The following is a 21,855-nucleotide window of genomic DNA, read 5'->3' as shown; positions in this document are numbered from 1 at the left end:
AAGGTAGAGTTAGCCTACTGAAACTTGACTTCTCGACAAGCATATAGTAATTCCATTTATTAGTTAAGAACTTATTTAACCTACTAGCTACCAACAAGATCCTGATGTGTTATTTCTTCCCATAGGAGCGTATGCTAGTATCATAGCTAGCTATCTATATTATTAATCAAATTTCCTGTATTGCGATTCGAGTGGTGTCATATAAATATAATATGTGGATAATCAGTTTTGCATACATAAATGGACAATTAAAACTCTCAGTTTTCTTTTATTTATTTACTTTGGAAGTTTGGAAGAATTGTTATATTTCAGATAAATCAAGGTTGGGATACTAACAAGCCCGCCAAGGGCTAGATGAATAAAAGGAGAGAACTCGCCAATCAACACGCCGTAATTAAACGAGTATGGAAGCAATAGTCCCGCCATGGAAAACATAAAGATGAAACGCGGAGTTATATTCTAAAATAACCTTTTCGACCTTTGAGATTTGTTTTGCAGGTTTTTTATAAGAAGAAGTATCGACAGTCCGCCTATCAAAGGCGGCCCGATATTTAAATCAATAAGTTCGACCTTTTTAAAGGCGGCTGATATTCAAATCAATAAGTCCGACCTTTTTAAAGGCGGCTGATATTCAAATCAATAAGTCCGACCTTTTTAAAGGTGGCTGATATATTAACATCAACAGAGCGCCTATGAAAGGTGTAAAACTTTATAAAGAGCTCTAATTCGGAAAATCCGTGAAAGGGAGTGGACCGTCATAATATTCATAAGGGCTCAAAGCCCTCCAGAAGGACCAAATCTACATTATTCATCACTTCGCCTTGTTCCAAGCCTCGTGCTTGGGGGGTTGTGGACCGTCATAATATTCCTAAGGGCTTAAAAGCCCTCCAGAAGGGTTTAGACGCCCTATAGAAGGGGCTTTGGAGGTCTAGGCACGTCCTCCTCAGGACGCGGTCCACCTCGGCTTCTAGAAACCTCTAGAAGTCGCCCTAAACCGCTTAAATGAGCTAAAAAGACTAAAAACCTTGCTTTCTTAGAGCTTAAGTCACGCAGGAAAAAACCCATTAGCAGGCTATAAATAACCCTCTTGAAATCATTCTCAAGGGATCCGATATTCATTCTAAAAAGCCCTAGTTTAGAACCCTAATCGACGATTCTTAGCCCTAGAATCCTTACCGTACTTTTTCTGCAAGTACAATATATATTTTTTATATTTTTTATAAAAGGAAGAATTATTACTTTCACGTAGGGGAAGCTATGGGCCTTTACTATGCTTTGGAGTGGCTAAGTGATATGAGATTTGATAACGTAGACTTTGCCTTGGACTCAAAGACTACGGTGGATGCTTTTAATAATTCTCGCCCAGATGTCTCTGAATTTGGGCTCATTATCTCCGCTTGTAGAAGTCTCTTCGACTTGAAATTCACCAACTCAAAGGTCAAGTTTAACCGGAGACAAGCGAATGAGGTAGCTCACACGCTAGTTGGAGCTGCCATATTATTAGCTAGTCCCACTACTTATTCTTATGTACCTCGTTGTATAGAACATATGATTATTAATGAAATGTTAAAAGCATCTTTTATTAAAAAAAATCATTTGGTTTCCCTTGTTTGAATTTATTCTTTTGCCACTCTTAAATCTTAATGTTTAAATAACCTTTTCCAAGTAAAATTTGAAGTGCAATGCAATATTATTGCTTGACTATGTCCCAACTAAAGTATTTCAAACTAACTGATTTCTGTGGTTCACAAATGGGGTGTCATCCAGCAATGGATTTTTCTTTTAACGTGTAATTTATCTTGTAACGAGTAATCCTAAGTTTTAAAAAAAAAAAAAAAAAACTTTCCAAATTTGCTACTTTGATTTCTTTTGTTTCTTGACGATTTGTATATTTTTCTAAACATCTTTTTGCTACAAAAAATAGATAAATCTATTTGTTTAGAATTTTTCGACGCATAAAATTATGTTGTATTATCCATTTGAAACCTCTTTCATGCTATTGATCTGATTAATTAAGTTTCTTTTATAGAGATATTGTTGGTCTTTATAACTTATGTGATTTTATCTGAATGTTTCAAATAGGTGATATCTATCTTTCATACTATTCTAAGAACAATTTCTCTTCTATTAATTTTGCAGCAGATTCATTGGTTTGATGTTCAATTTTATTTTTTTGACTTATGACCTAAATCATTAGGTACAGTTTATGTTTGTTTGGTTTCCACTTGCAGCTGTTATTATTGATTGAAGAAATATTTGCTCTACATCACAATAACTTTGCGAGTGTTGAATCTTTTTCTTTCATTTGAGATTTTTCTCAAACGGATTGATGATTCTCAAATGTAATGATGATTCGGAATCAATTAAGAGCAGTACTATATCATCCAGCAAATGATCAGCATAGCAAATGTCTCGAAGTAACATGTTTTATGTTTTATATATGGATCTTGTTAACGAGTGTTCTAGGACACTTTTTAGGATTCTAAATTTAGCAATTATTATTTCAAAAAGTTAACTATTACAATTTTCAATGTATTGAATAAACAACTTTTTATAAAAAAAAAATTACCATTTAAAGTGCTTAAAAATTGTCCGGAGCACTCGTTAACATGTTCGTTTATTTATTAGTCAAACTTTCGACTTCTTTTTTAGTGGAAAACATAGGAGGAAAATGGGGAAGTTGACCAGCTAATGCACCTTTGCTAATTTTCACCAAAATTTCTATTTGCTATTTAAATACAAAGACAAGATTCGTGAACTTGCGATCAAATTTGTTTGCGAGATATAGCATCACTCATTTTATAAATATTTCATGTAGTATTTTTTGAAAATTGTATATTAAATACTGTTAACATGTTTTTAGGGCAGTAAATTTAAGAAAATTTATTGAGAAGGTATGGTGGCAATTGTGTCACTAGATGTGATTAGAGATGGAAAGGTATCAAATGCATTGCAATTTCGTATTTCTCAATACAAGTCTCGAGGATTATATTTTTTTAATTGATTTATTTATTTTTTAACCAACATCAGCATGTAATATAAAAGCTTTAATACAAAGACTTGGGTGGTTCTTGTAGTTGGTGAATAATTGTATGAAATATTATATTTTTCATTGCCGGCCTAACTTCAATGGTTTACAGTAATCAAGATCTTTATTTCTCAAATTCTTAAATAGACAGTGACACAGTGTCGTTTTGTTTGTTCCTTAGCACATTTACTATACTATTATAATTATAATGATTGTGCTTAATGTAATAACTTATTCCAACTCTCTATAATTTGTGCTCCTTAGTAATCTCAACGAAGTTTCCCTGTATAAAGGTACCTTACCAAACTTGTTTTCCCCCATCGATATAGATTTTCAAGCTACCTTACCTTCGTTAATCAACATTCATCAAAACAACCCCGCTTAGAAAAGATGGCAGCAACTTTGGTTGGAGGTGCATTTCTCTCTGCTTCTGTCCAAACCATGCTTGACAAACTAACTTCAACTGAGTTTCGTGATTTCATCAACAACAAAAAGCTGAATGTCTCACTCTTGAAGCAGTTACAAACAACACTGCTGGTTCTTCAAGCTGTGCTGGATGATGCTGAGGAGAAGCAGATCAACAACCGTGCTGTCAAAAAATGGGTTGATGACTTGAAAGATGCTATCTTTGATGCGGAGGATTTGCTGAATCAAATTAGTTATGAGTCACTGCGATGCAAGGTGGAGAATACACAAGCTGCAAACAAAACTAATCAGGTCTGGAACTTCCTTTCTTCTCCTTTTAAAAACATCTATGGAGAGATCAATTCCCAAATTAAGACCATGTGTGACAACCTGCAAATTTTTGCACAAAACAAAGATATCCTTGGTTTACAAACTAAAAGTGCTAGAATTTTCCATAGAACACCTTCTAGTTCTGTGGTTAATGAATCATTCATGGTTGGTAGAAAGGATGACAAAGAGACAATAACGAACATGTTGCTATCAAAGAGCAGCACTAGCAATAACAATATCGGTGTTGTTGCAATTTTAGGTATGGGAGGTGTCGGAAAAACAACCCTTGCACAAATTGCTTACAATGATGAAAAAGTTCAAGAACACTTTGATCTCAAAGCATGGGCTTGTGTATCGGAGGATTTTGATATTTTAAGAGTAACTAAAACTCTCCTTGAATCTGTCACTTCAAGGGCTTGGGAAAACAATAATCTTGATTTTCTTCGAGTTGAACTGAAGAAAACTTTGAGAGACAAAAGATTTTTGTTTGTGTTGGATGACCTATGGAATGACAATTATAATGATTGGGATGAACTTGTAACTCCTTTGATTAATGGAAACAATGGAAGCAGGGTCATCGTCACAACACGCCAACAAAAAGTTGCAGAGGTTGCACATACATTTCCTATTCATAAATTAGAAGTTTTATCTAATGAAGATACATGGTCTTTACTCTCAAAGCATGCATTTGGAAGTGAAAACTTTTGTGACAATAAATGCTCAAACCTAGAAGCAATTGGTAGAAAGATTGCAAGAAAGTGTGCTGGGTTGCCCATAGCTGCAAAAACACTTGGAGGAGTATTGCGTTCGAAAAGAGATGCTAAAGAGTGGACTGAAGTTTTGGACAACAAAATATGGAACTTACCAAATGACAATGTGTTACCTGCATTGCTTCTGAGTTATCAATATCTTCCCTCCCAATTGAAAAGATGTTTTTCATATTGTTCCATTTTTCCAAAGGACTATACACTTTATAGGAAGCAATTGGTTTTGTTGTGGATGGCAGAAGGCTTCCTTGATCATTCTAAAGACGAAAAACCCATGGAAGAAGTAGGTGATGATTGTTTTGCAGAACTGTTATCCAGGTCATTAATTCAACAACTACATGTTGATACTAGAGGAGAAAGGTTTGTCATGCACGATTTTGTTAATGACTTAGCTACACTCGTATCTGGAAAAAGTTGTTACAGGGTTGAATTTGGTGGTGACGCCTCCAAAAATGTTCGTCATTGCTCATATAATCAAGAAAAGTATGACACTGTCAAGAAGTTTAAGATTTTCTACAAATTCAAATGCTTGAGAACCTTCCTACCTTGTGTACGGTGGGATTTAAATTACTTAACTAAAAGGGTGGTTGATGATTTGCTACCCACATTTAGAATGTTGCGTGTGTTGTCATTATCAAGATATACTAACATCGCTGTACTACCTGATTCAATTGGAAGTTTGGTGCAGTTGCGCTATCTAGATCTATCTTGCACTAAAATCAAAAGCTTGCCTGAGATAATATGCAACCTCTACTATTTGCAAACCTTGATTTTATCATTTTGCTCAAATCTCAGTGAATTGCCGGAACATGTCGGAAAATTGATTAATTTACGTCACCTTGATATCGATTTCACAGGCATAACAGAGATGCCAAAGCAAATTGTTGAGCTAGAAAATCTTCAAACTTTAACTATTTTTCTCGTGGGCAAGCAAAATGTCGGTTTAAGTGTTAGGGAGCTTGCAAGGTTTCCAAAGCTACAGGGGAAGTTATTTATCAAGAACCTGCAGAATGTCATTGATGTTGTGGAGGCATATGATGCTGACTTAAAGAGCAAAGAACATATTGAAGAATTAACGCTACAGTGGGGCGTTGAAACTGATGACTCACTTAAGGAGAAAGATGTGCTTGATATGTTGATACCCCCGGTAAACCTAAACAGATTGAACATTTACTTTTATGGCGGGACAAGTTTTCCTAGTTGGTTGGGAGATTCTTCATTTTCTAACATGGTGTCACTTTGCATAGAAAATTGTCGATATTGTGTGACACTTCCACCACTAGGACAACTATCTTCTCTCAAGGACCTAACTATAAGAGGTATGTCAATATTGGAGACAATTGGTCCAGAGTTCTATGGCATTGTTGGAGGAGGTTCCAATTCTTCATTTCAACCTTTTTCGTCCCTTGAGAAGTTGGAATTTACGAACATGCCAAATTGGAAGAAATGGCTTCTCTTTCAAGATGGCATACTTCCTTTTCCTTGTCTTAAATCTCTGAAGTTATATGACTGTACTGAACTGAGGGGAAATTTGCCTAGCCATCTCTCTTCCATAGAAGAATTTGTAAATAAAGGTTGTCCTCATCTGTTGGAATCACCACCTACTCTTGAATGGCTCTCCTCAATAAAAGAAATAGATTTTTCGGGAAGTTTAGATTCTACAGAGACTCGATGGCCGTTTGTTGAGAGTGATTCCCCATGTCTACTGCAATGTGTAGCCCTGCGTTTCTTTGATACAATATTCTCTCTTCCCAAAATGATTTTGAGCAGCACTTGTCTTAAATTCTTGAAACTCCACAGTGTTCCGTCTTTAACTGTATTTCCAAGGGATGGTCTACCCACTTCTTTGCAGGAACTTTGTATTTATAATTGCGAGAAGTTATCATTCATGCCTCCGGAAACATGGAGCAATTACACATCGCTTTTGGAGTTGACTTTAACAAATAGCTGTAATTCACTTTCCTCTTTTCCATTGAATGGTTTTCCTAAGCTCCAAGAGCTTTTCATTAATCGTTGTACTTGTCTGGAATCCATCTTTATTTCAGAAAGTTCTTCCCATCACCCCTCAAACCTCCAAAAACTTATTTTAAATTCATGCAAGGCCCTTATATCACTACCTCAACGGATGAACACCCTCACCACTCTTGAAATTTTGTATCTCCACCATCTTCCAAAACTAGAGTTGTCACTATGTGAAGGAGTTTTCTTACCTCCCAAATTACAAACAATTTCTATTACATCTGTGAGAATAACAAAGATGCCGCCATTAATTGAATGGGGTTTCCAAAGCCTTACTTCTCTTTCATATTTGTATATTAAAGAGAATGATGATATTGTTAACACCTTGTTGAAGGAGCAATTGCTGCCTGTTTCCTTAATGTTTCTGTCAATAAGTAATCTCTCTGAAGTGAAATGCTTAGGTGGAAATGGGCTTCGACACCTCTCCTCTCTTGAAACACTTTCTTTTTACGACTGTCAAAGGATTGAGTCATTTCCAGAACACAGTCTCCCTTCCTCTCTAAAGTTACTGCACATTTCTAATTGCCCTGTTTTAGAAGAAAGGTATGAAAGTGAGGGAGGCAGGAATTGGTCTGAAATTTCTTATATCCCTGTGATAGAAATAAATGGCAAAGTGACAATATGAATAATGGGAATGGATGGAGGCGTGCCATCTTGTTTCAGGTATGAATTTCTTTTATGCTACTAGTCAAGAATAATTTCTCCATTTCATGATTGTGATTGTGTTTTTCAACATTAATAAATAAATGGAACAAGAACAAGTAGATTAACAAGATTCCATGTTAATGATCTTGTTTCTTAGTATTGTCTCAGTTGTTTGAGTGGCAGATATCCCTCATAAGATAATCTCATTTCATTTACAAATTTTTTTATTGAAGAAAATTTAAGTGTCTCAATTTTTTTATTTAATATAATTATATAAATTTGAAATACACAAATTTCTTTGGAAAATTAGGCAAAAAAGTAGATGTACTTTTGTTCCTGTAACTGATTTGGTTTATTCTTATTCCAATGTTGATCTTCCAGCATCTCTTATCTTGAAATTAACTATGTCACTAGTAACTTGGTCTTTCTGCCTATATCATGTTACAGATTGAAAAGCTCAAGTGACTATTTTCGCTATCATGTGATCCCGTCATTATAAAAGAGAAAGGAAGTTCGGAACACAATATTTATGCAGAGGTACTGTGCTTTTTTCAATTTTCAAAGTTCTAAATAAACTGCTTAAGAGCTTGATAGTTTATACTTGCTGTGTGATACTGAAAACTTAATATTACTTTTCTAGATTTTATAAAACGTAATAGTACTTGCTGTGTTGTAACATTCATTTTATTACATATTCAGTATAAATAATTTTATTATGTGGTTGTATATCTTTCGCTTCATCATTAAACTATTCAAGCTCCGCCGCTGCACTTTTCCTTTTCCTGGACTCATACTTGCTTTCTTGTTGTGTAGGTTGCTTGCTGATGTTCATCTCAAGAGTTTTGGCATATTGAACTGTGAAAGATCTAATTTGTGAGCTTTCTTTTTCGTTGTAATGAATTACTACCTACACTTAGTTGTAATGAATTTTATTATGGCTTTTTTATAAACTGTGTAAATCTGTAATAATTAAGGTTTTATGTAAGACATATCAGCTTATAATATAGTTATTCATTATAAGATTTGATTCACAATCGGAAAAAATAGGTCTTTCGATCATGATTTGAATCTTGATTTGATAATCGTGTTATTGAATTTATCTTTTTAAACACCCTGCAGTGTGCAAGTGAATCATTGAGTATTACACTAGACTATAAAATTATCTGCAATTTAAGAAACGATACAAAAACAATTATTACAAACGAGTGATATTTACATAAAAGAATCAAACAATGGATTATTTTTGATATTTCTTGAGTCGAAAGCCATCAACTAATTCAGTTCTTTGAGTCATCACATCATCAAATAGATGATTCACCTCTGTGCTTATATCATCAAATATCTTCCCTACATCGCACAGATTTCTCTGAAATTCATTGGTTGCATCATCTTTTACTTCATCACCAGCAACAAGGCGAGCAACAAAATTGTTTATCTCTTTGATCTCACTAACGCATGGGATTTTCTTCACTAAATTTTCGCTGATTTTAAGATCAAGTGTGGAAACTATACAACTTTCAAACCCACCACCAATTTTTCTTAGCTCCGTGTATGGCTTAGCATCACCATATAAACAAGACAAGAAAACTCCACATACCCAAAATCCAATACTCTTCATTTCTTTTACACCTTCCCGAACAATCAAGTCCTTACCCGAAACAATCTTTGCTATATCATCTTGTGTGTGAAAGTATTTACCAAAGTTGCTGCTAAAACACGTTGGTTGGATCGCTTTCAAATGCTTTCTAGCCAAAGAAAGTGGTTTCTTATTCTCTACCAAAGTCAAACCATGAGCCAAAGAAAGCCTTGCATGGCCAAGATGAGAAAGAGAAGAAGAAATGGAATTCAGAACGTCCAACAAACTCTTGGTATAGTTGAGATATCCTTCAATGGAGTCGACCTCCCATCGACTCATTGGATAATCAATGTCCACAAGAAGCTTTGCAAAAACATTGTTGATGATAGGAAAAAGGCCAAAACATCTTTGAATCCATGATAACTAATGCTAATTGGTCAATTCCAATGCTAATTGGTCAATGTATTTGGATACATGGGAGTCAAAATCATGCAGTGGTGAAGATGATAATTCTTCATTAGGTTGAGGGTGACATTTGTGGCGATTCTTCTTAAATAAGAGTTTTGCAAATTTGTCTACTACCATTGATAGTTTGAAAGAGTTGTTAGCAACTAAAATTCAAAGAGTGGGATTGGTTTGTTTGGCTAAGCTAACAAGCAAGTTTGTATATATTAATTGATTTTGAGAGACATAAGAGACGAGTTCTTGGCTTATATAGGCATGTTCATGTATAGAAACTTCAAAAAACAGAAAAAATTGTCACGTTGGAAACATGATAGAAACAAGTGGGATGGTCAAATGTACTTATCCGTTTGTGTTGAGTAACTCGGTTTTGTGTTCAAATTTAGATAAAAAAAAAACACGCACAATTGGGTCCACAAGTGGGACATGCCTTGAAGTACAAGATATATAGATCAATGAAATTTGTCATGCTCGTTCATGCTATGGCGTGTGTTAAAAAAAATTAAGCAGGGATGAATTTGAATAAACTATGCTAATTAATGGGTTTCTAATTAATTAGTTATGTTGAAACTAAAAACAATTAGTTATGTTGAAACTAAAAACAAGATGTTGCACCAAGAGGTTGTAAAAAAAACTCTAAATTGAAAAGTCTCCTTTTTTAGGCTTTCTATAAAGTATCATTTTTCAGGCTTTCTATACGTTTAATGTTAAGTTGGTGGATCTAAATTACCGTTCTCTAAACTAGGGTTCATAGATGTATTATTAAATTTATATTTAAAACAAAATTGATCGATTACAATAGGATTCATAAGATAATACAATGAATTATGTAAGAATCATTATTTTTGTGTGCTTTATGGTATGGTGAATTTACATGGGATTATGAAAGAATCACAAATTCTGTTTGAATTATGGTATGAATTATGATAATTTGAATGAAATATGTTACATATGGATGTTTAAAAGTTGAAGTTTATAGGTAATTAAAAAAATACTTTTCTTTGTATAAAAAAATTAATTCAAAATTCGATGTGTACTCGCGAATATCTGTGAGTATTTTTTTTTTTTTTGTAGCGGCCAGGGTTTGAACTCGAGACCTTGCATAATTTATGCATTGTCCCAACCAACTGAGCCAAACTCACGAGGACATATCCGTGGATATCTAAATACATGTGGATTACCCGTATAGAGATACCCGCATGGGTATAAGGACGGACATCGGTATGAAATTTATTCAACGGGTACCCATGGATACCTATTGATATCCCTTATTAAATTGTTCATTGTCTGAATGTGTATTAAATGAGTTTTTCTATTCACACCCTATATATTTCTGGTTACACCCAATTTTTTCAAAAAGTTTTTGATAATACCAAAATTGTCCTTTTATATAAATTTTAAATTCAGTTTAAGTAGGTTCATGTAAACTTAGTTTACATAATCTACTTAAACTTAGTTTACATAACCTACTTAAACTGAGTTTAAGTATGTACAGTTAAACTCAGTTTACATGACCTACTTAAACTAAGTTTACATGTACATACTTAAACTGATATTACGTATAATCATTGAGCAAGGTTGAACTTTTAGATGTACACTTAAACTCAGTTTACATGACCTACTTAAACTGAGTTTACATGACCTACTTAAACTGTGTTTAAGTATGTATACTAAAACTCAGTTTACATGAGCTACTTAAACTAAGTTTACATGATCTACTTAAACTGAGTTTAAGTATGTACACTTAAACTTAGTTTACATGTACATACTTAAACTGAGATTACTTAGAATCATTGAACTAGGTTGAACTTTTAAATGTACACTTAAACTCAGTTTACATGACCTACTTAAACTGAGTTTAAGTATGTACACTTAAACTCAGTTTACATGACCTACTGAAACTAAGTTTACACGACCTACTTAAACTGAAGAGGGATTTTAGGGTGTAACCAAGAAAAAAGAAAGATACTTTTTGAAAATTAAATTTTATGGAAGGGTAATTTTGTCATTTTGGGGCGCAACCAGGATTAAATAGAGTGTAATTAGAAAAACTCGTATTAAATTTGACTTTTCAAAAATATTTCAAGATATATTAACTATATTGAAGGAAAAATTTAATAGGAGTTTTTCTAATTACAAAACTTCAATACTATTGAAGGCTGTAATATTGAAGGACAAAACTTTTTTAAAAAAAGTGTTTATAATGGTTTTTTCTAGATTACCCTCTCTTATTTAGAGGGTATTTTACCCTCTCATGATATCAACCAATCAAAATGTAATCTAGATTGGCAACATTAAATGTCATAAATGAGTCAATTTTTTTTCTAAAAAAAAAATCAATTATAATCATAAGGTAACTTTTAATACTTTTAATTTTTATTTAATTATAGACATGATTACATTAGAGATCCTTTATTTTATTTATTTGTTACACTTGGGTCTTTTATCTTTATTTTTTTCCGCTTAAGTCTTTTATCTCTTATAAAAGCACATATACATCTTTTTTTCTCATTTTTTTTATTAAAAAAAATACATAATTTTATTTTTTAAAATATATTTTTATTAAAAATGAAACAAATTCAGAAATATGATGAAGATGTTCATCATCTTCATCTTCTTCCTTTGAATCTTCATCATCTTTATTGAATCAAAAAAATTTCTACACAAATATATCTCAAAATATCATGAATTAATATTATATTCACCTCAAATCTTCTTTTAAACACAAAAATCAAACCCTATAGAGAAAGAGATTTAGTTTCATCACAAAAAAAAATAAAAAAATTAGTCATATAAATTGTCACGCTGTATATTATTATTATTATTATTATTATTATTATTATTATTATTATTATTATTATTATTATTATTATTATTTTCTAACTCAATATTCAATTCCGACATAAAAATAATCCCAAAATTGATTGTAGTTTTGCACATCAATTTTGTTGTTTCCAGAACAATCTTAACTTTCGTAAAACCCAACCCTTCCGCCAGTGACTAAGCCTCCACCATCCGCCTTGCAACATTTGTGAAATTAAGATTTTGATTTTTGTGTTTAAAATAAGATTTGAGGTGAATATGACATTAATTCACGATATTTGGAGATATATTTTATTAGAATTTTTTATTTATTTAAAGAAGATGATGAAGATTCAAAGGAAGAATATGAAGATGTTATATTTTTGAATATTTTTCAGTTTTGATAAAAATATATTTTAAAAATAAAATTATGTATTTTTTAATTAAAAAAATGCGAAAAAAGATGTATATGTGCTTTTAAGAGAGATAAAGGTCCTAAACGGAAAAAAATAAAGACAAAGGACTAAAGTGTTACAAATAAATAAGATAAAGACCCATAATGTAATATTGCCTTAATTATATTTAGGTGTTCAATCTTAATTAATTTACACTACATGACTAGCTTAGAACAATTAAAATTTCATATCAAATTTCTTTCATCTGAATGTCCTTAAATTTATCAGTTATATTCATAAAATTTATTCCTCCCATTTTAATTGTTCAATTTTGTCGTTGCCAACTGTCGCATTTTTCTATTTTTGTGAGAATCGTCATGATTTCAAATATCGTTAGAATTCCCGTTATTTCTGGTACAACGTCAGATATGATGACTTAATTTTTCTTTTTGATTTGATTTTTCTTGGTTGTGAGGTAGTTAATTATAACAATTGAGTAAATCATCAGTTGTACTTTGAGGGCTGCTAGCAGGTGTTGCCGCTGTGATGTTGTGGGAGTTTGCTAGCATTTTTTTGGTTGCTGCTGAAATGGTTATGTGATGAGGCTTTTGTTCTTTTATTTGGACTTAAAGGTTTTTGCTGATAGTGAGACAGGTCTATGCGTGTTAACAGATTTTATTAGATTAGTTGCTTAAATAAAAAAAAATTAGTCACGATACCTGACGCGGTTCTAGAAACAACGACAATTCTCACGATAATTGGAAATTGCGGCAATTTGGAACGACATAATTGAACAATCAAAATGGAAAGAAGAATGAAAAAGAAACAAAAATTGATCAATATGGAAGAATAAAGAAGAAGAAATTTGAAAGAAGGAGATGTTTTTATTCTCACGTTCGGGGTTCTAGAATGGAAGAAATTTTATGAATGTAAATGATGAATTTAAGGAGATCTAGATGAAAGAAATTTGATGTAAAATTTTATTTGTCATAAGTATTGTAGTGTAAATTAATTAAGATTGAACACCTTAATATAAAATAAAAAAATTAAATCATTTGTTGTTTAAAAAAAATTAAATAAAAATTAGACAAAATTACACAATTAGTCCCTTAACTTTATTTTAGGTAACACTTTCGTCCTTTATCTTTTTTTTTGTCACGATTTAGTCCTTTATGTTATAAAATAACAACATAGTTATCCTTTTTCATGAAAAAAATAATAAAAAACTCTAAAAAAAATCATAAAACTCATAGTTAAACGTAAATCTTCATCATACAAGCATAGAAAATCAAATTTCTTTCAAAAATCTCATAAAAATTGATAAGATATTGTCATTTTATAACATTTAGGACTAAACCGTGACAAAAAAAAAATATAAAGGACGAAAGTGTTGCCTAAAATAAAGTTAAGGGACTAATTGTGCTATTTTGCCTAAAAATTAAAAGTATTAAAAGTTATCTTATGATTAAGATTAACTCTCCTTCAAAAAAAAAAAAAATTAAGATTAACTTTTTTATTTTTAGAAAAAATCTACTCATTTATTTGACATTTAATGTTACCTATGTATATTACATTTTGATTGGTTGATATCATGAGAGGGTAAATTACCCTCTAAACAAGAGAGGGTAACCTAGTCCTCCCCGTTTATAATTAAAGAAAAGAGTAAAACATAAAAAAGGTAATTAAATTAAATACTCCATAACGAAAAGATAACATGTCAATCATTTCAAGGAGAAAAACACTTTAATACGACGTCATTTTTCATTAAAAAAAAAAGGTTAAATATGTTTTTGATCCCTATAAATATATCCAATTTTTCGTTTTGGTCTCCCTAAAATATTCCTTTGAATTTTGGTCCCTCTAAAATTTTCCATCCACATTTTTGGTCCCTGCTGTTAAATGGGTCTAACGGTGCTGACGTGTCAGATGACGTGGCGATGACAAGCTGTCACTTTTTAATGACTGTATAGTTTTTAACAGTGCCACGTAGGATAATCAACAAATTTAATTAAAAAAGAAATTAAAAAAAACTGAAATTAATTTATTTTTTATGTTGAATGAAACGTCACTTTTTTGCTTAAGATGTTCATTTTTCTGAAAACCATATCTCAGTCTCTCGTTCTTACTGAAGTCAAAGCTGCTGCAACCCTAAATCAAAAATTGACCCAAATCTCGACAATCAATGCTCAAACAGTAACCGCAATTGAATCAAAAATCGCAATCGAATATGAAACCCTTCTCTGTTGTATAGCAATTATAGAACAGTGCAAAAGTGAAAGCTTTAGTTGATTAGAGTGAAGGCATTTCTTTATATCTACAGTTTGGTCCCCCACATGTGTTTTGTTGCATTAATAATATGTTGTGGTGGGGTTGGGTATGATTCTAATGCTTTTTTTTTAATTTCAAGACTGAAACATGTGGGGATGTTAGAGGGCTTAGGTTTGCAATATTTAATGAATTTCTACACAGTGACTAAAGTATAGTATAGTATAATATATGTCGTATATGTATATTATACATCCTAAAAGTACAATATGTATGGTTGGTATTTGAGTTTGTATATGGTATTTGCGTACATGGTATTTATTGAATGTATTGTTCAGTATCAGTTGTGTATGGTATATGATATTTCTTTTTAGGAAGCTATATGTTATTTGTACAATATCAGCTGTGTATATGGTATTTGTGTATGTATTTGTTTGGTATTTATTTATGTGTATATTAACAGGACCTTTTTCCCTTATCACAGATGGTTTTATTCAAATTTGTATTCTTTACAAAGGGTTTTTTTGTCAAAGACCCAAATCTAAGGTATGAAGGCGGGGATGTGTATGCATACAAAGGGCAAGACTAAGACTTCTGGTCATTCTTTGAGGCTCGTGACATCATGAAGGAAATGGATGATACTTTTGATGAAGGGTTAGTAAGGTTATGGTGGAAACATGAGAGTGGTTCATTGGATGAAGACCTCAAGCCATTCAGTAATGATACTGATGCAACTGCAATGTCTAATTATGCTCGTGATAAGAAGTGTGATGTTGAATTGTATGTTGAACCTAAGGTGAATTTAGGAAATGGTATAAATGTTGCTGATTTTATCGGGGAACGAAAGGGAAAGGGTGTAGTGGCGGATGAAGTTGAAGGCAATGTTGGTGAAGCAGACAACGATGATGGAGATGTTAGTAGTGATGATGGTGATTCAATCAAAGGCACACACTTTAATGACAGTGAAGAAGAGAGGATGGCTGGGGTTGATGATAGGTTTGATGATGGATTTAATAATGTCATTTCAGAACCCCAACTTGACCCTAACAATGAGAATGAAGATGATGTTGATGGTGTTATTATTGTTGTTGATGCTGCTACTAATGGACCAAACTCAGAATGACCTACTCGATGTTTAATCACACCAGAAATGGAGAAAGAACATGTAATAGAGGATGAGTATTTGACAGATGAACTTGATAGTGCCTCAGATAACAGTAGTGACAGTGAAGGTAGGCCAGCAATAGTCAGGTTTAGGGAAGATGAGGAAATGACTAAGAATTTTAAATTCAAGGTAGGAATGGAATTTTCATCATTGAAGCAGTTCAAAAGTGCAATACTTGATCATAATGTTTTGAACGGGAAGGAAGTAAGATTCAAAAAGAATGATGCTAGAAGATGTAGGGTTGTATGCAAAAAAAAGGATAAGTGTAAGTACCTTGTCTTGTGTAGTAGAGTTGTAAGGACAACTACTTTTAGGATTAAGACTCTATTCCCTAAGCATAAATGTGGATGGGCATTTTGGAATAAGAATGCGAAGGCAGACTTGGTTGCTAAAAGGGTTTTCGACAGAATGAAGAATAATAAAATGCAGATCAATGATGTTGTAGATGATATAAAGCAGAGGTTTTCAGTTGAAATCCCGGGAACAAGAGCATTTAAGGCTAGAAAGCTTGCTAGGCAATTAATTGAGGGAGACTCTAGCAAGCAATACTTTTTGTTATGGTCATATAGTGCTGAGATTAAGAGGGCATCCAAAGGAAATAATTTTAAGTTGGACATAGAAACCTCTGGTCCTGGATTACAACCAAGATTTGGAAGATACTATATTTGTTTTGATGGTTGCAAAAAGGCCATTAACAATGCTTGCAGACCTTTTATAGGATTGGATGGATGCCATTTGAAGAATCAATACGGAGGCATATTGTTGATTGTTGTAGGCAAATATCCTAATGATCAGTACCTACCTTTAGCATTTGGTGTTGTTGAAACAGAATCTAAGGATTCATGGAGCTGGTTCATGACTCTACTGATGCAGGACATTGGGGAAAAAATATGGTGTTTTATATCAGATCAACAGAAGGTATACATTATTTAATTATTATGTAAACAAGATTATTTTTTGGTATTATTAGTTAACCTTTTTATTGATGTTTTATAGGGTTTGATTCAAGTTTTTGAAGAGCAACTGCCAGGAACTGAGCATAGTGTACTTATTTTAAAAAGAAATTTGGGGGAGGGACACTATTGAGGGATTTGATGATTACAGCTGCTAAGTGTACTTATTTTGAAGCTTGGGAGGAAAAAATGGCACATATAAAGGTGGAGAAACAAGAGGCTTACGAATGGTTAATGAATATCCCTACTAATAACTGGTGTAAGCATGCATTTCCTTTCTACTCTAGGTGTGATGTACTTATGAACAAACAGTGAATCTTTTAATGGTACCATTCTACTTCAAAGAGGTAAGCCTATCATAACCATGTTTTAATAGATAAGAACTTATTTGATGGCAAGGTTTGCAACACTTAGGGAAAAAGTAGAAGATTATAAAGGTGACATTATGTCCAAGCCCTTAAGAAGACTTGATAGGGAAATTGAAAAGAGTTCAAATTTGAGGGCAATTTATGCTGGTTGTTATACCCTGTTTTTGGACCTAAAAATACTGGGCCCAATTTCATTTCAAACTTTGTCAATTATCAAATTTCAACTGCACAGTTCAAATTGTCTCTGCCTCGCAGTATTTTCAATCACAATTTTACCTATGTTTTTCTTGCATAAAACCTTTCGAAATGTCTTTACTTGTCTTGTAAGTCATTCAAAAGTGTCTCTGAATCATTACATTGCTTTTTCTACAGTTTATTTCAAAATTTACAAAAAAGTCATACGGAAGGGTATTTTGGTCATTTCCTGCAGTGGGACCCATTTTCATCCTTGTGACCGTCTTTGAGTCTTTTCAGATTGTTTTTTTTTGCATTTCATCAGTAAACCTTGTTAAATTCATTTCAAACTTGCATCTGAGTCAGTGTCAAGTCAATTTGGCTCTGTTTAGGTCATTTTTAGCCCTAGGGGCATTTTGGTCATTTCACACAAAATTTTGGCATAGAGAGGTTACTTTGAAGTACCTCATTTAGGTCATTGGTTCGTTTTAGTCCGTTTTGTCAATTTTATTTTTGTTTCACTTTACGTTTGGTCAAATTACGTTTTTTATTCAAATTTTTTTTTTTTTTTTTTGCATTTTGGTCCCTCAATTGAGGTCCCAAAATTGCATTTTGTCCAAACTGTTTTTTTATTTCATTTCAAGCCTTTTTTATTATTTTGCAGTTTAGTCCTCAATTTCTTTGTTTTTGCAGAAAGGTCCTTCAAGTCAGAATTATAGGGCAGCGCCCCCTTTCTCAGTCCAATGCCACATGTCAGTTTCCTATTGGTTCCAATGCACACATGTCAGCTATAAAAGCATTAAGTCAGATTTCAGAAGCAATGATTACACGCCAACTCATCAAACACATTTTCTTTTCTCTCTCCATTCAGTTACAGATCAAAACAGAAAAATCATAGAAAATCACCAAGAACAAAAACCCTAGAAAATTTTCCAGAATTGAAATTCGTCACAGTTCTCAGTGATTCATTGAAGAATCATCATCATCGAACCGAATCCTTCACAATTCTAGTGCGGATCCGTCACCAATAGCAACGAATCCAAGCACGATCGCGAAGGATCCGAAAGTTTGAGAAGAAGAAGGAAAGAACCGATTCGGACCAGCAAAGAGAAAGAGAGAAGAACCGATTTATTTTCGGATCCAAGCCAGAGAATCAACAAACCGCACCAACAACCAAGTTTTCCGAAGATCTTGTTCAAAATCTCCAGTCAAAAATCACAGGTAAACACGTGAAACTCATCTTTCTTTCTCAGAAACGGTAACAAACACGAATCAAACACAGATTTGCAACTTTCATTCAATAAAACACTAAAAAGAATCAAGAAAAATCTTTTCAAAACCGCGAACAAAAGTGTAGATCTACAGAGATTTGGACCTCGTGTGAGAAAACCAGTGCCGGATTCGTGTTTGTGACCAAAAAGGATATCTAAAAATGTGAAAATTTTTGAAAACGGAGGAGTTTGTTCAACTCCGGCGGCGGCGCCGCCACCCTGGGGTGGCCGGCCACCGCGCCGGAAGAACAAGCTTCACCGGAGAAGATGAAGACTCATCTTCCTCCTTGAGGTTTCCGGCGAGAGAGGGAAGAGAGAAGTGGGAGCTTCTCTCACTAGGATGAGAGAAGAGAGAGAAGGAGAGGAAGAGAATGAAAAAACCGGTCCCCTTGTGTTTATATAGCCAGTGAACCGGACCGGTCCAGGACCGGTCCAATCCCCTTTGTTCCTGGCCGTTTGATCTAGGGTTTCAGGACCCTGGATCAATCGTGTGGTCTCTGTACTTCCCTGCGTTTTGGCTTTGGGCTTTGGGTTTGGGCTTATTTTTCTGCACATTTCTTGCTTTTTTCTTGCTGTCTGCACCCCTATTTTTGCTATCTGAACCTGTTTCTTGCTCACTTTTTTTTACAAAAAAATTCCTAAAAAATCCTAGTTGTTTCTTGGTATATTTTTGATATTTTTATGGTGTTTTCTTGCATGTAAAAAATGTTAAAATGGCATGAACTAATTCTATGTGTTTTTACACTTTTGGTATGCATTTTGCTATGTTTTGTTCTTGACACTTTGATATTATGACATGGATGAATGATGCCTAATATGGTGATGAATATGCCTCAATGTGCTTTTGTTTGCTGTTTTTGAATATGATTTTATGGATTTCTTGTTTTACAAGCAACAAGTGTTTGATTTAGAGAATAAAGTTTCAAATTTCTCTATGAATTTGGTGTGATACCTTGCTTGCATGTGTTTCCATTAATTTCATGTCATGGCTTGAAACAAAATTTCTTTCAAAATTGCCATGATGTGATGATTATGGGTTACAAGCACCTTTAGGTATCACATCAAAATTTTTAGGTTTATTGCCACTTTATTACCTTTTCTTTGCCATTTGTATGCATTTCCTTTTGATTATTTCCTACTATTTTGTGCTTTATGATTACTAACCATTTCATCTCATGTGCCATACATTTCATAGCATTCCACCACCCTCTCCACTCTCCACTTTCTTTAAGCCTAGCATTTATTTTTTTTTGCAAGTTTTAATTCATTTGGTGATGTAATTTGTTATCATTGGTCTGTAGCTTGGCAAAGAGGCCATAGAATGTATTTAGGCAATTCTTGTAATATGGACTATGGACACTATGACGCACCGACACGCACACACTCACCCTAGATGTATGCTTAGGATTGTATGCATAGATGTATGGCTAGGATTGCATGATTAGATGAACGCTTAGTTTCGAACACTTAGAGAAAATCCATTTTTTCCAAAAAATATGCAAATAAATTCACTTCAAATATTTTTATAAAAAATGGAGTCAAAACTCCAATAACTTTTCCCTTTTATTTTCTTAAGTAAAATTTTCGATAAACCTTAATCCTCCTTAGACTTTACTTTTGCAAAATGACTAATTCCACCTCACACTTTCCAAATCTCATGCCCTTGAGGCCTCTCATCTCTATTCTTCAAAATCTCTTTTCAAACTTAAAATCAACCAACAAAAACAAAGTTTTTTTTGAGAATGAACTACGAACGGTTTTGATCCCTTAAAAGGGTACGTAGGCAATGAGTCAAAACTCCTCCAAGCCGAAATAAAATCAAATTCTACTTCTCCTCACCCCCCATTCTTAACTAATCACACCTTCCTTTTTTACAAAATAAGCAATAAAACTAAAGCGTAGAAATAAACTTAGGAGAGCGGTTCTTATGGAATACCATAATCGCTCCGGGTGCCTAACACCTTCCCGTAGCGAAAATGACCCCCGAATTCGGAAACTTAAGGGTTTTTCTCCTTTTTCCCTTCCCAAGAAAAAAGAGAGATATCAACGGTCGAAAGGTTCAAGTCCAATTAATGGCTTGGCACCCAAAAACCATCATAACAGAAATGGCGACTTCACTGGGGACACTTCTTAGCGGGTCGCGCCTAGTTTTCCTTAGTTTATATTTACGCTTTGTTTTATTGCTTACATATGTGAATACTTGTTTACTTTCATTTGACGTGTGGGGTGAGAATATCAAAAGTCCTAACCCGGGCTGAGTGAACTTATGTTTAGGTAGAGATATAATCGACAATTCGATCCGGGGGTTGCCTCGTGTATTGGATTATGCGATCAATCTCACATAGCTGAGGCATTTTGAAGGTGATATTGTCGGCGTGTGTTGTCATGCTTAGGCACTTCACTTTCAATTGTTCGACGAAGCTATGAACCGTAGTTACCAAACCCATCCTAGCCTTTTTAGGACGTAGTGCGGTGGCTAAATTGAGTGTTGTCTCAAACTTTAGTCGTCACGCGATACTACACTCAAACTAGACCTTCTCACAAATAATCACGGAACGGGTGTCGTCCTGTACTACCATGATATATGTGAGAGAGGTTGCAGTTTGGGAACTGTGTTAGAACCTTGGTTACTACTATCCAAAGCCTTAGTTCACCGGACGCCGTGTCCATCCGTGGCCCCGTTACTTTGAAACTCAACCCACTTTGTTCTTTAACAACACAATCATGCATACATGCATTCATGCATAAACATTTTTTCATGCATTCATCGAAGGGCTTAAACAAATGGAAATTTTTGTAAATAACCACAGGTATGAAGAAGACTAAGTGCTACAAGTTCAAGGAAGTGGATTTGGTTAGTTTGAGAGAGTTGGCACTCAAGGTCAAGAGTCAAACAGGGTTCCGACTCCAGTATGGGGGATTGCTTACTTTGCTCCGAACCGATGTGGACGAGAAGCTAGTGCACACTCTAGTGCAATTCTATGATCCGAGCTTCCGTTGCTTCACTTTCCCGGACTTCCAGTTGGTTCCTACTCTCGAGGCTTACTCCAATCTAGTGGGTTTACCTATAGCCGAGAAGACACCTTTCACCGGTCCCGGGACTCCCCTTACTCCTCTGGTTATTGCTAAGGATCTCTACCTCAAGACTTCCGACGTCTCTAACCATCTTATTACCAAGTCCCACATCCGGGGGTTCACTTCCAAGTATCTTCATGATCAGGCTAATCTCA

The 21,855-nt window shown here is 33.9% G+C and overlaps 3 protein-coding genes across 3 annotated transcripts; 2 read left to right on the top strand and 1 right to left on the bottom strand.

Annotated features, from left to right (window-relative positions):
- The first annotated feature begins 3,256 nt into the window (after nt 1-3,256).
- On the top strand, nt 3,257-8,214 carry LOC11409318 (putative disease resistance RPP13-like protein 1). The gene is made up of 3 exons (XM_003599466.4): nt 3,257-7,212; nt 7,642-7,731; nt 8,008-8,214. Exon 1 carries the CDS (start codon nt 3,419-3,421, stop codon nt 7,172-7,174), a length of 3,756 nt encoding a protein of 1,251 aa, XP_003599514.1. The 5' UTR covers nt 3,257-3,418; the 3' UTR covers nt 7,175-7,212; nt 7,642-7,731; nt 8,008-8,214.
- Nucleotides 8,215-8,280: 66 nt separating this feature from the next.
- On the bottom strand, nt 8,281-9,467 carry LOC11411868 (uncharacterized). The gene has a single exon (XM_024779402.2). The coding sequence runs from the start codon at nt 9,107-9,109 to the stop codon at nt 8,432-8,434; it is 678 nt and encodes a 225-aa protein (XP_024635170.1). The 5' UTR covers nt 9,110-9,467; the 3' UTR covers nt 8,281-8,431.
- A 6,377-nt stretch (nt 9,468-15,844) lies between these two features.
- On the top strand, nt 15,845-16,792 carry LOC112420078 (uncharacterized). Its single transcript, XM_024778699.1, has one exon. It carries the CDS (start codon nt 15,845-15,847, stop codon nt 16,790-16,792), a length of 948 nt encoding a protein of 315 aa, XP_024634467.1.
- Nucleotides 16,793-21,855: the final 5,063 nt, after the last annotated feature.

The sequence above is a fragment of the Medicago truncatula genome, chromosome 3 (assembly GCF_003473485.1).
Source record: "Medicago truncatula cultivar Jemalong A17 chromosome 3, MtrunA17r5.0-ANR, whole genome shotgun sequence".
Classification (NCBI taxonomy): domain Eukaryota; kingdom Viridiplantae; phylum Streptophyta; class Magnoliopsida; order Fabales; family Fabaceae; genus Medicago; species Medicago truncatula.
The sequence above is the reverse complement of the archived record's forward strand: the minus strand, read 5'-3'. Positions and strand labels throughout refer to the sequence as shown.

Bases quoted from the DNA above. Each gene is read 5' to 3' on its own strand.
- LOC11409318 (XM_003599466.4), top strand. From the start codon at position 3,419: ATGGCAGCAACTTTGGTTGGAGGTGCATTTCTCTCTGCTTCTGTCCAA.
- LOC11411868 (XM_024779402.2), bottom strand. From the start codon at position 9,109: ATGAGTCGATGGGAGGTCGACTCCATTGAAGGATATCTCAACTATACC.
- LOC112420078 (XM_024778699.1), top strand. From the start codon at position 15,845: ATGGAGAAAGAACATGTAATAGAGGATGAGTATTTGACAGATGAACTT.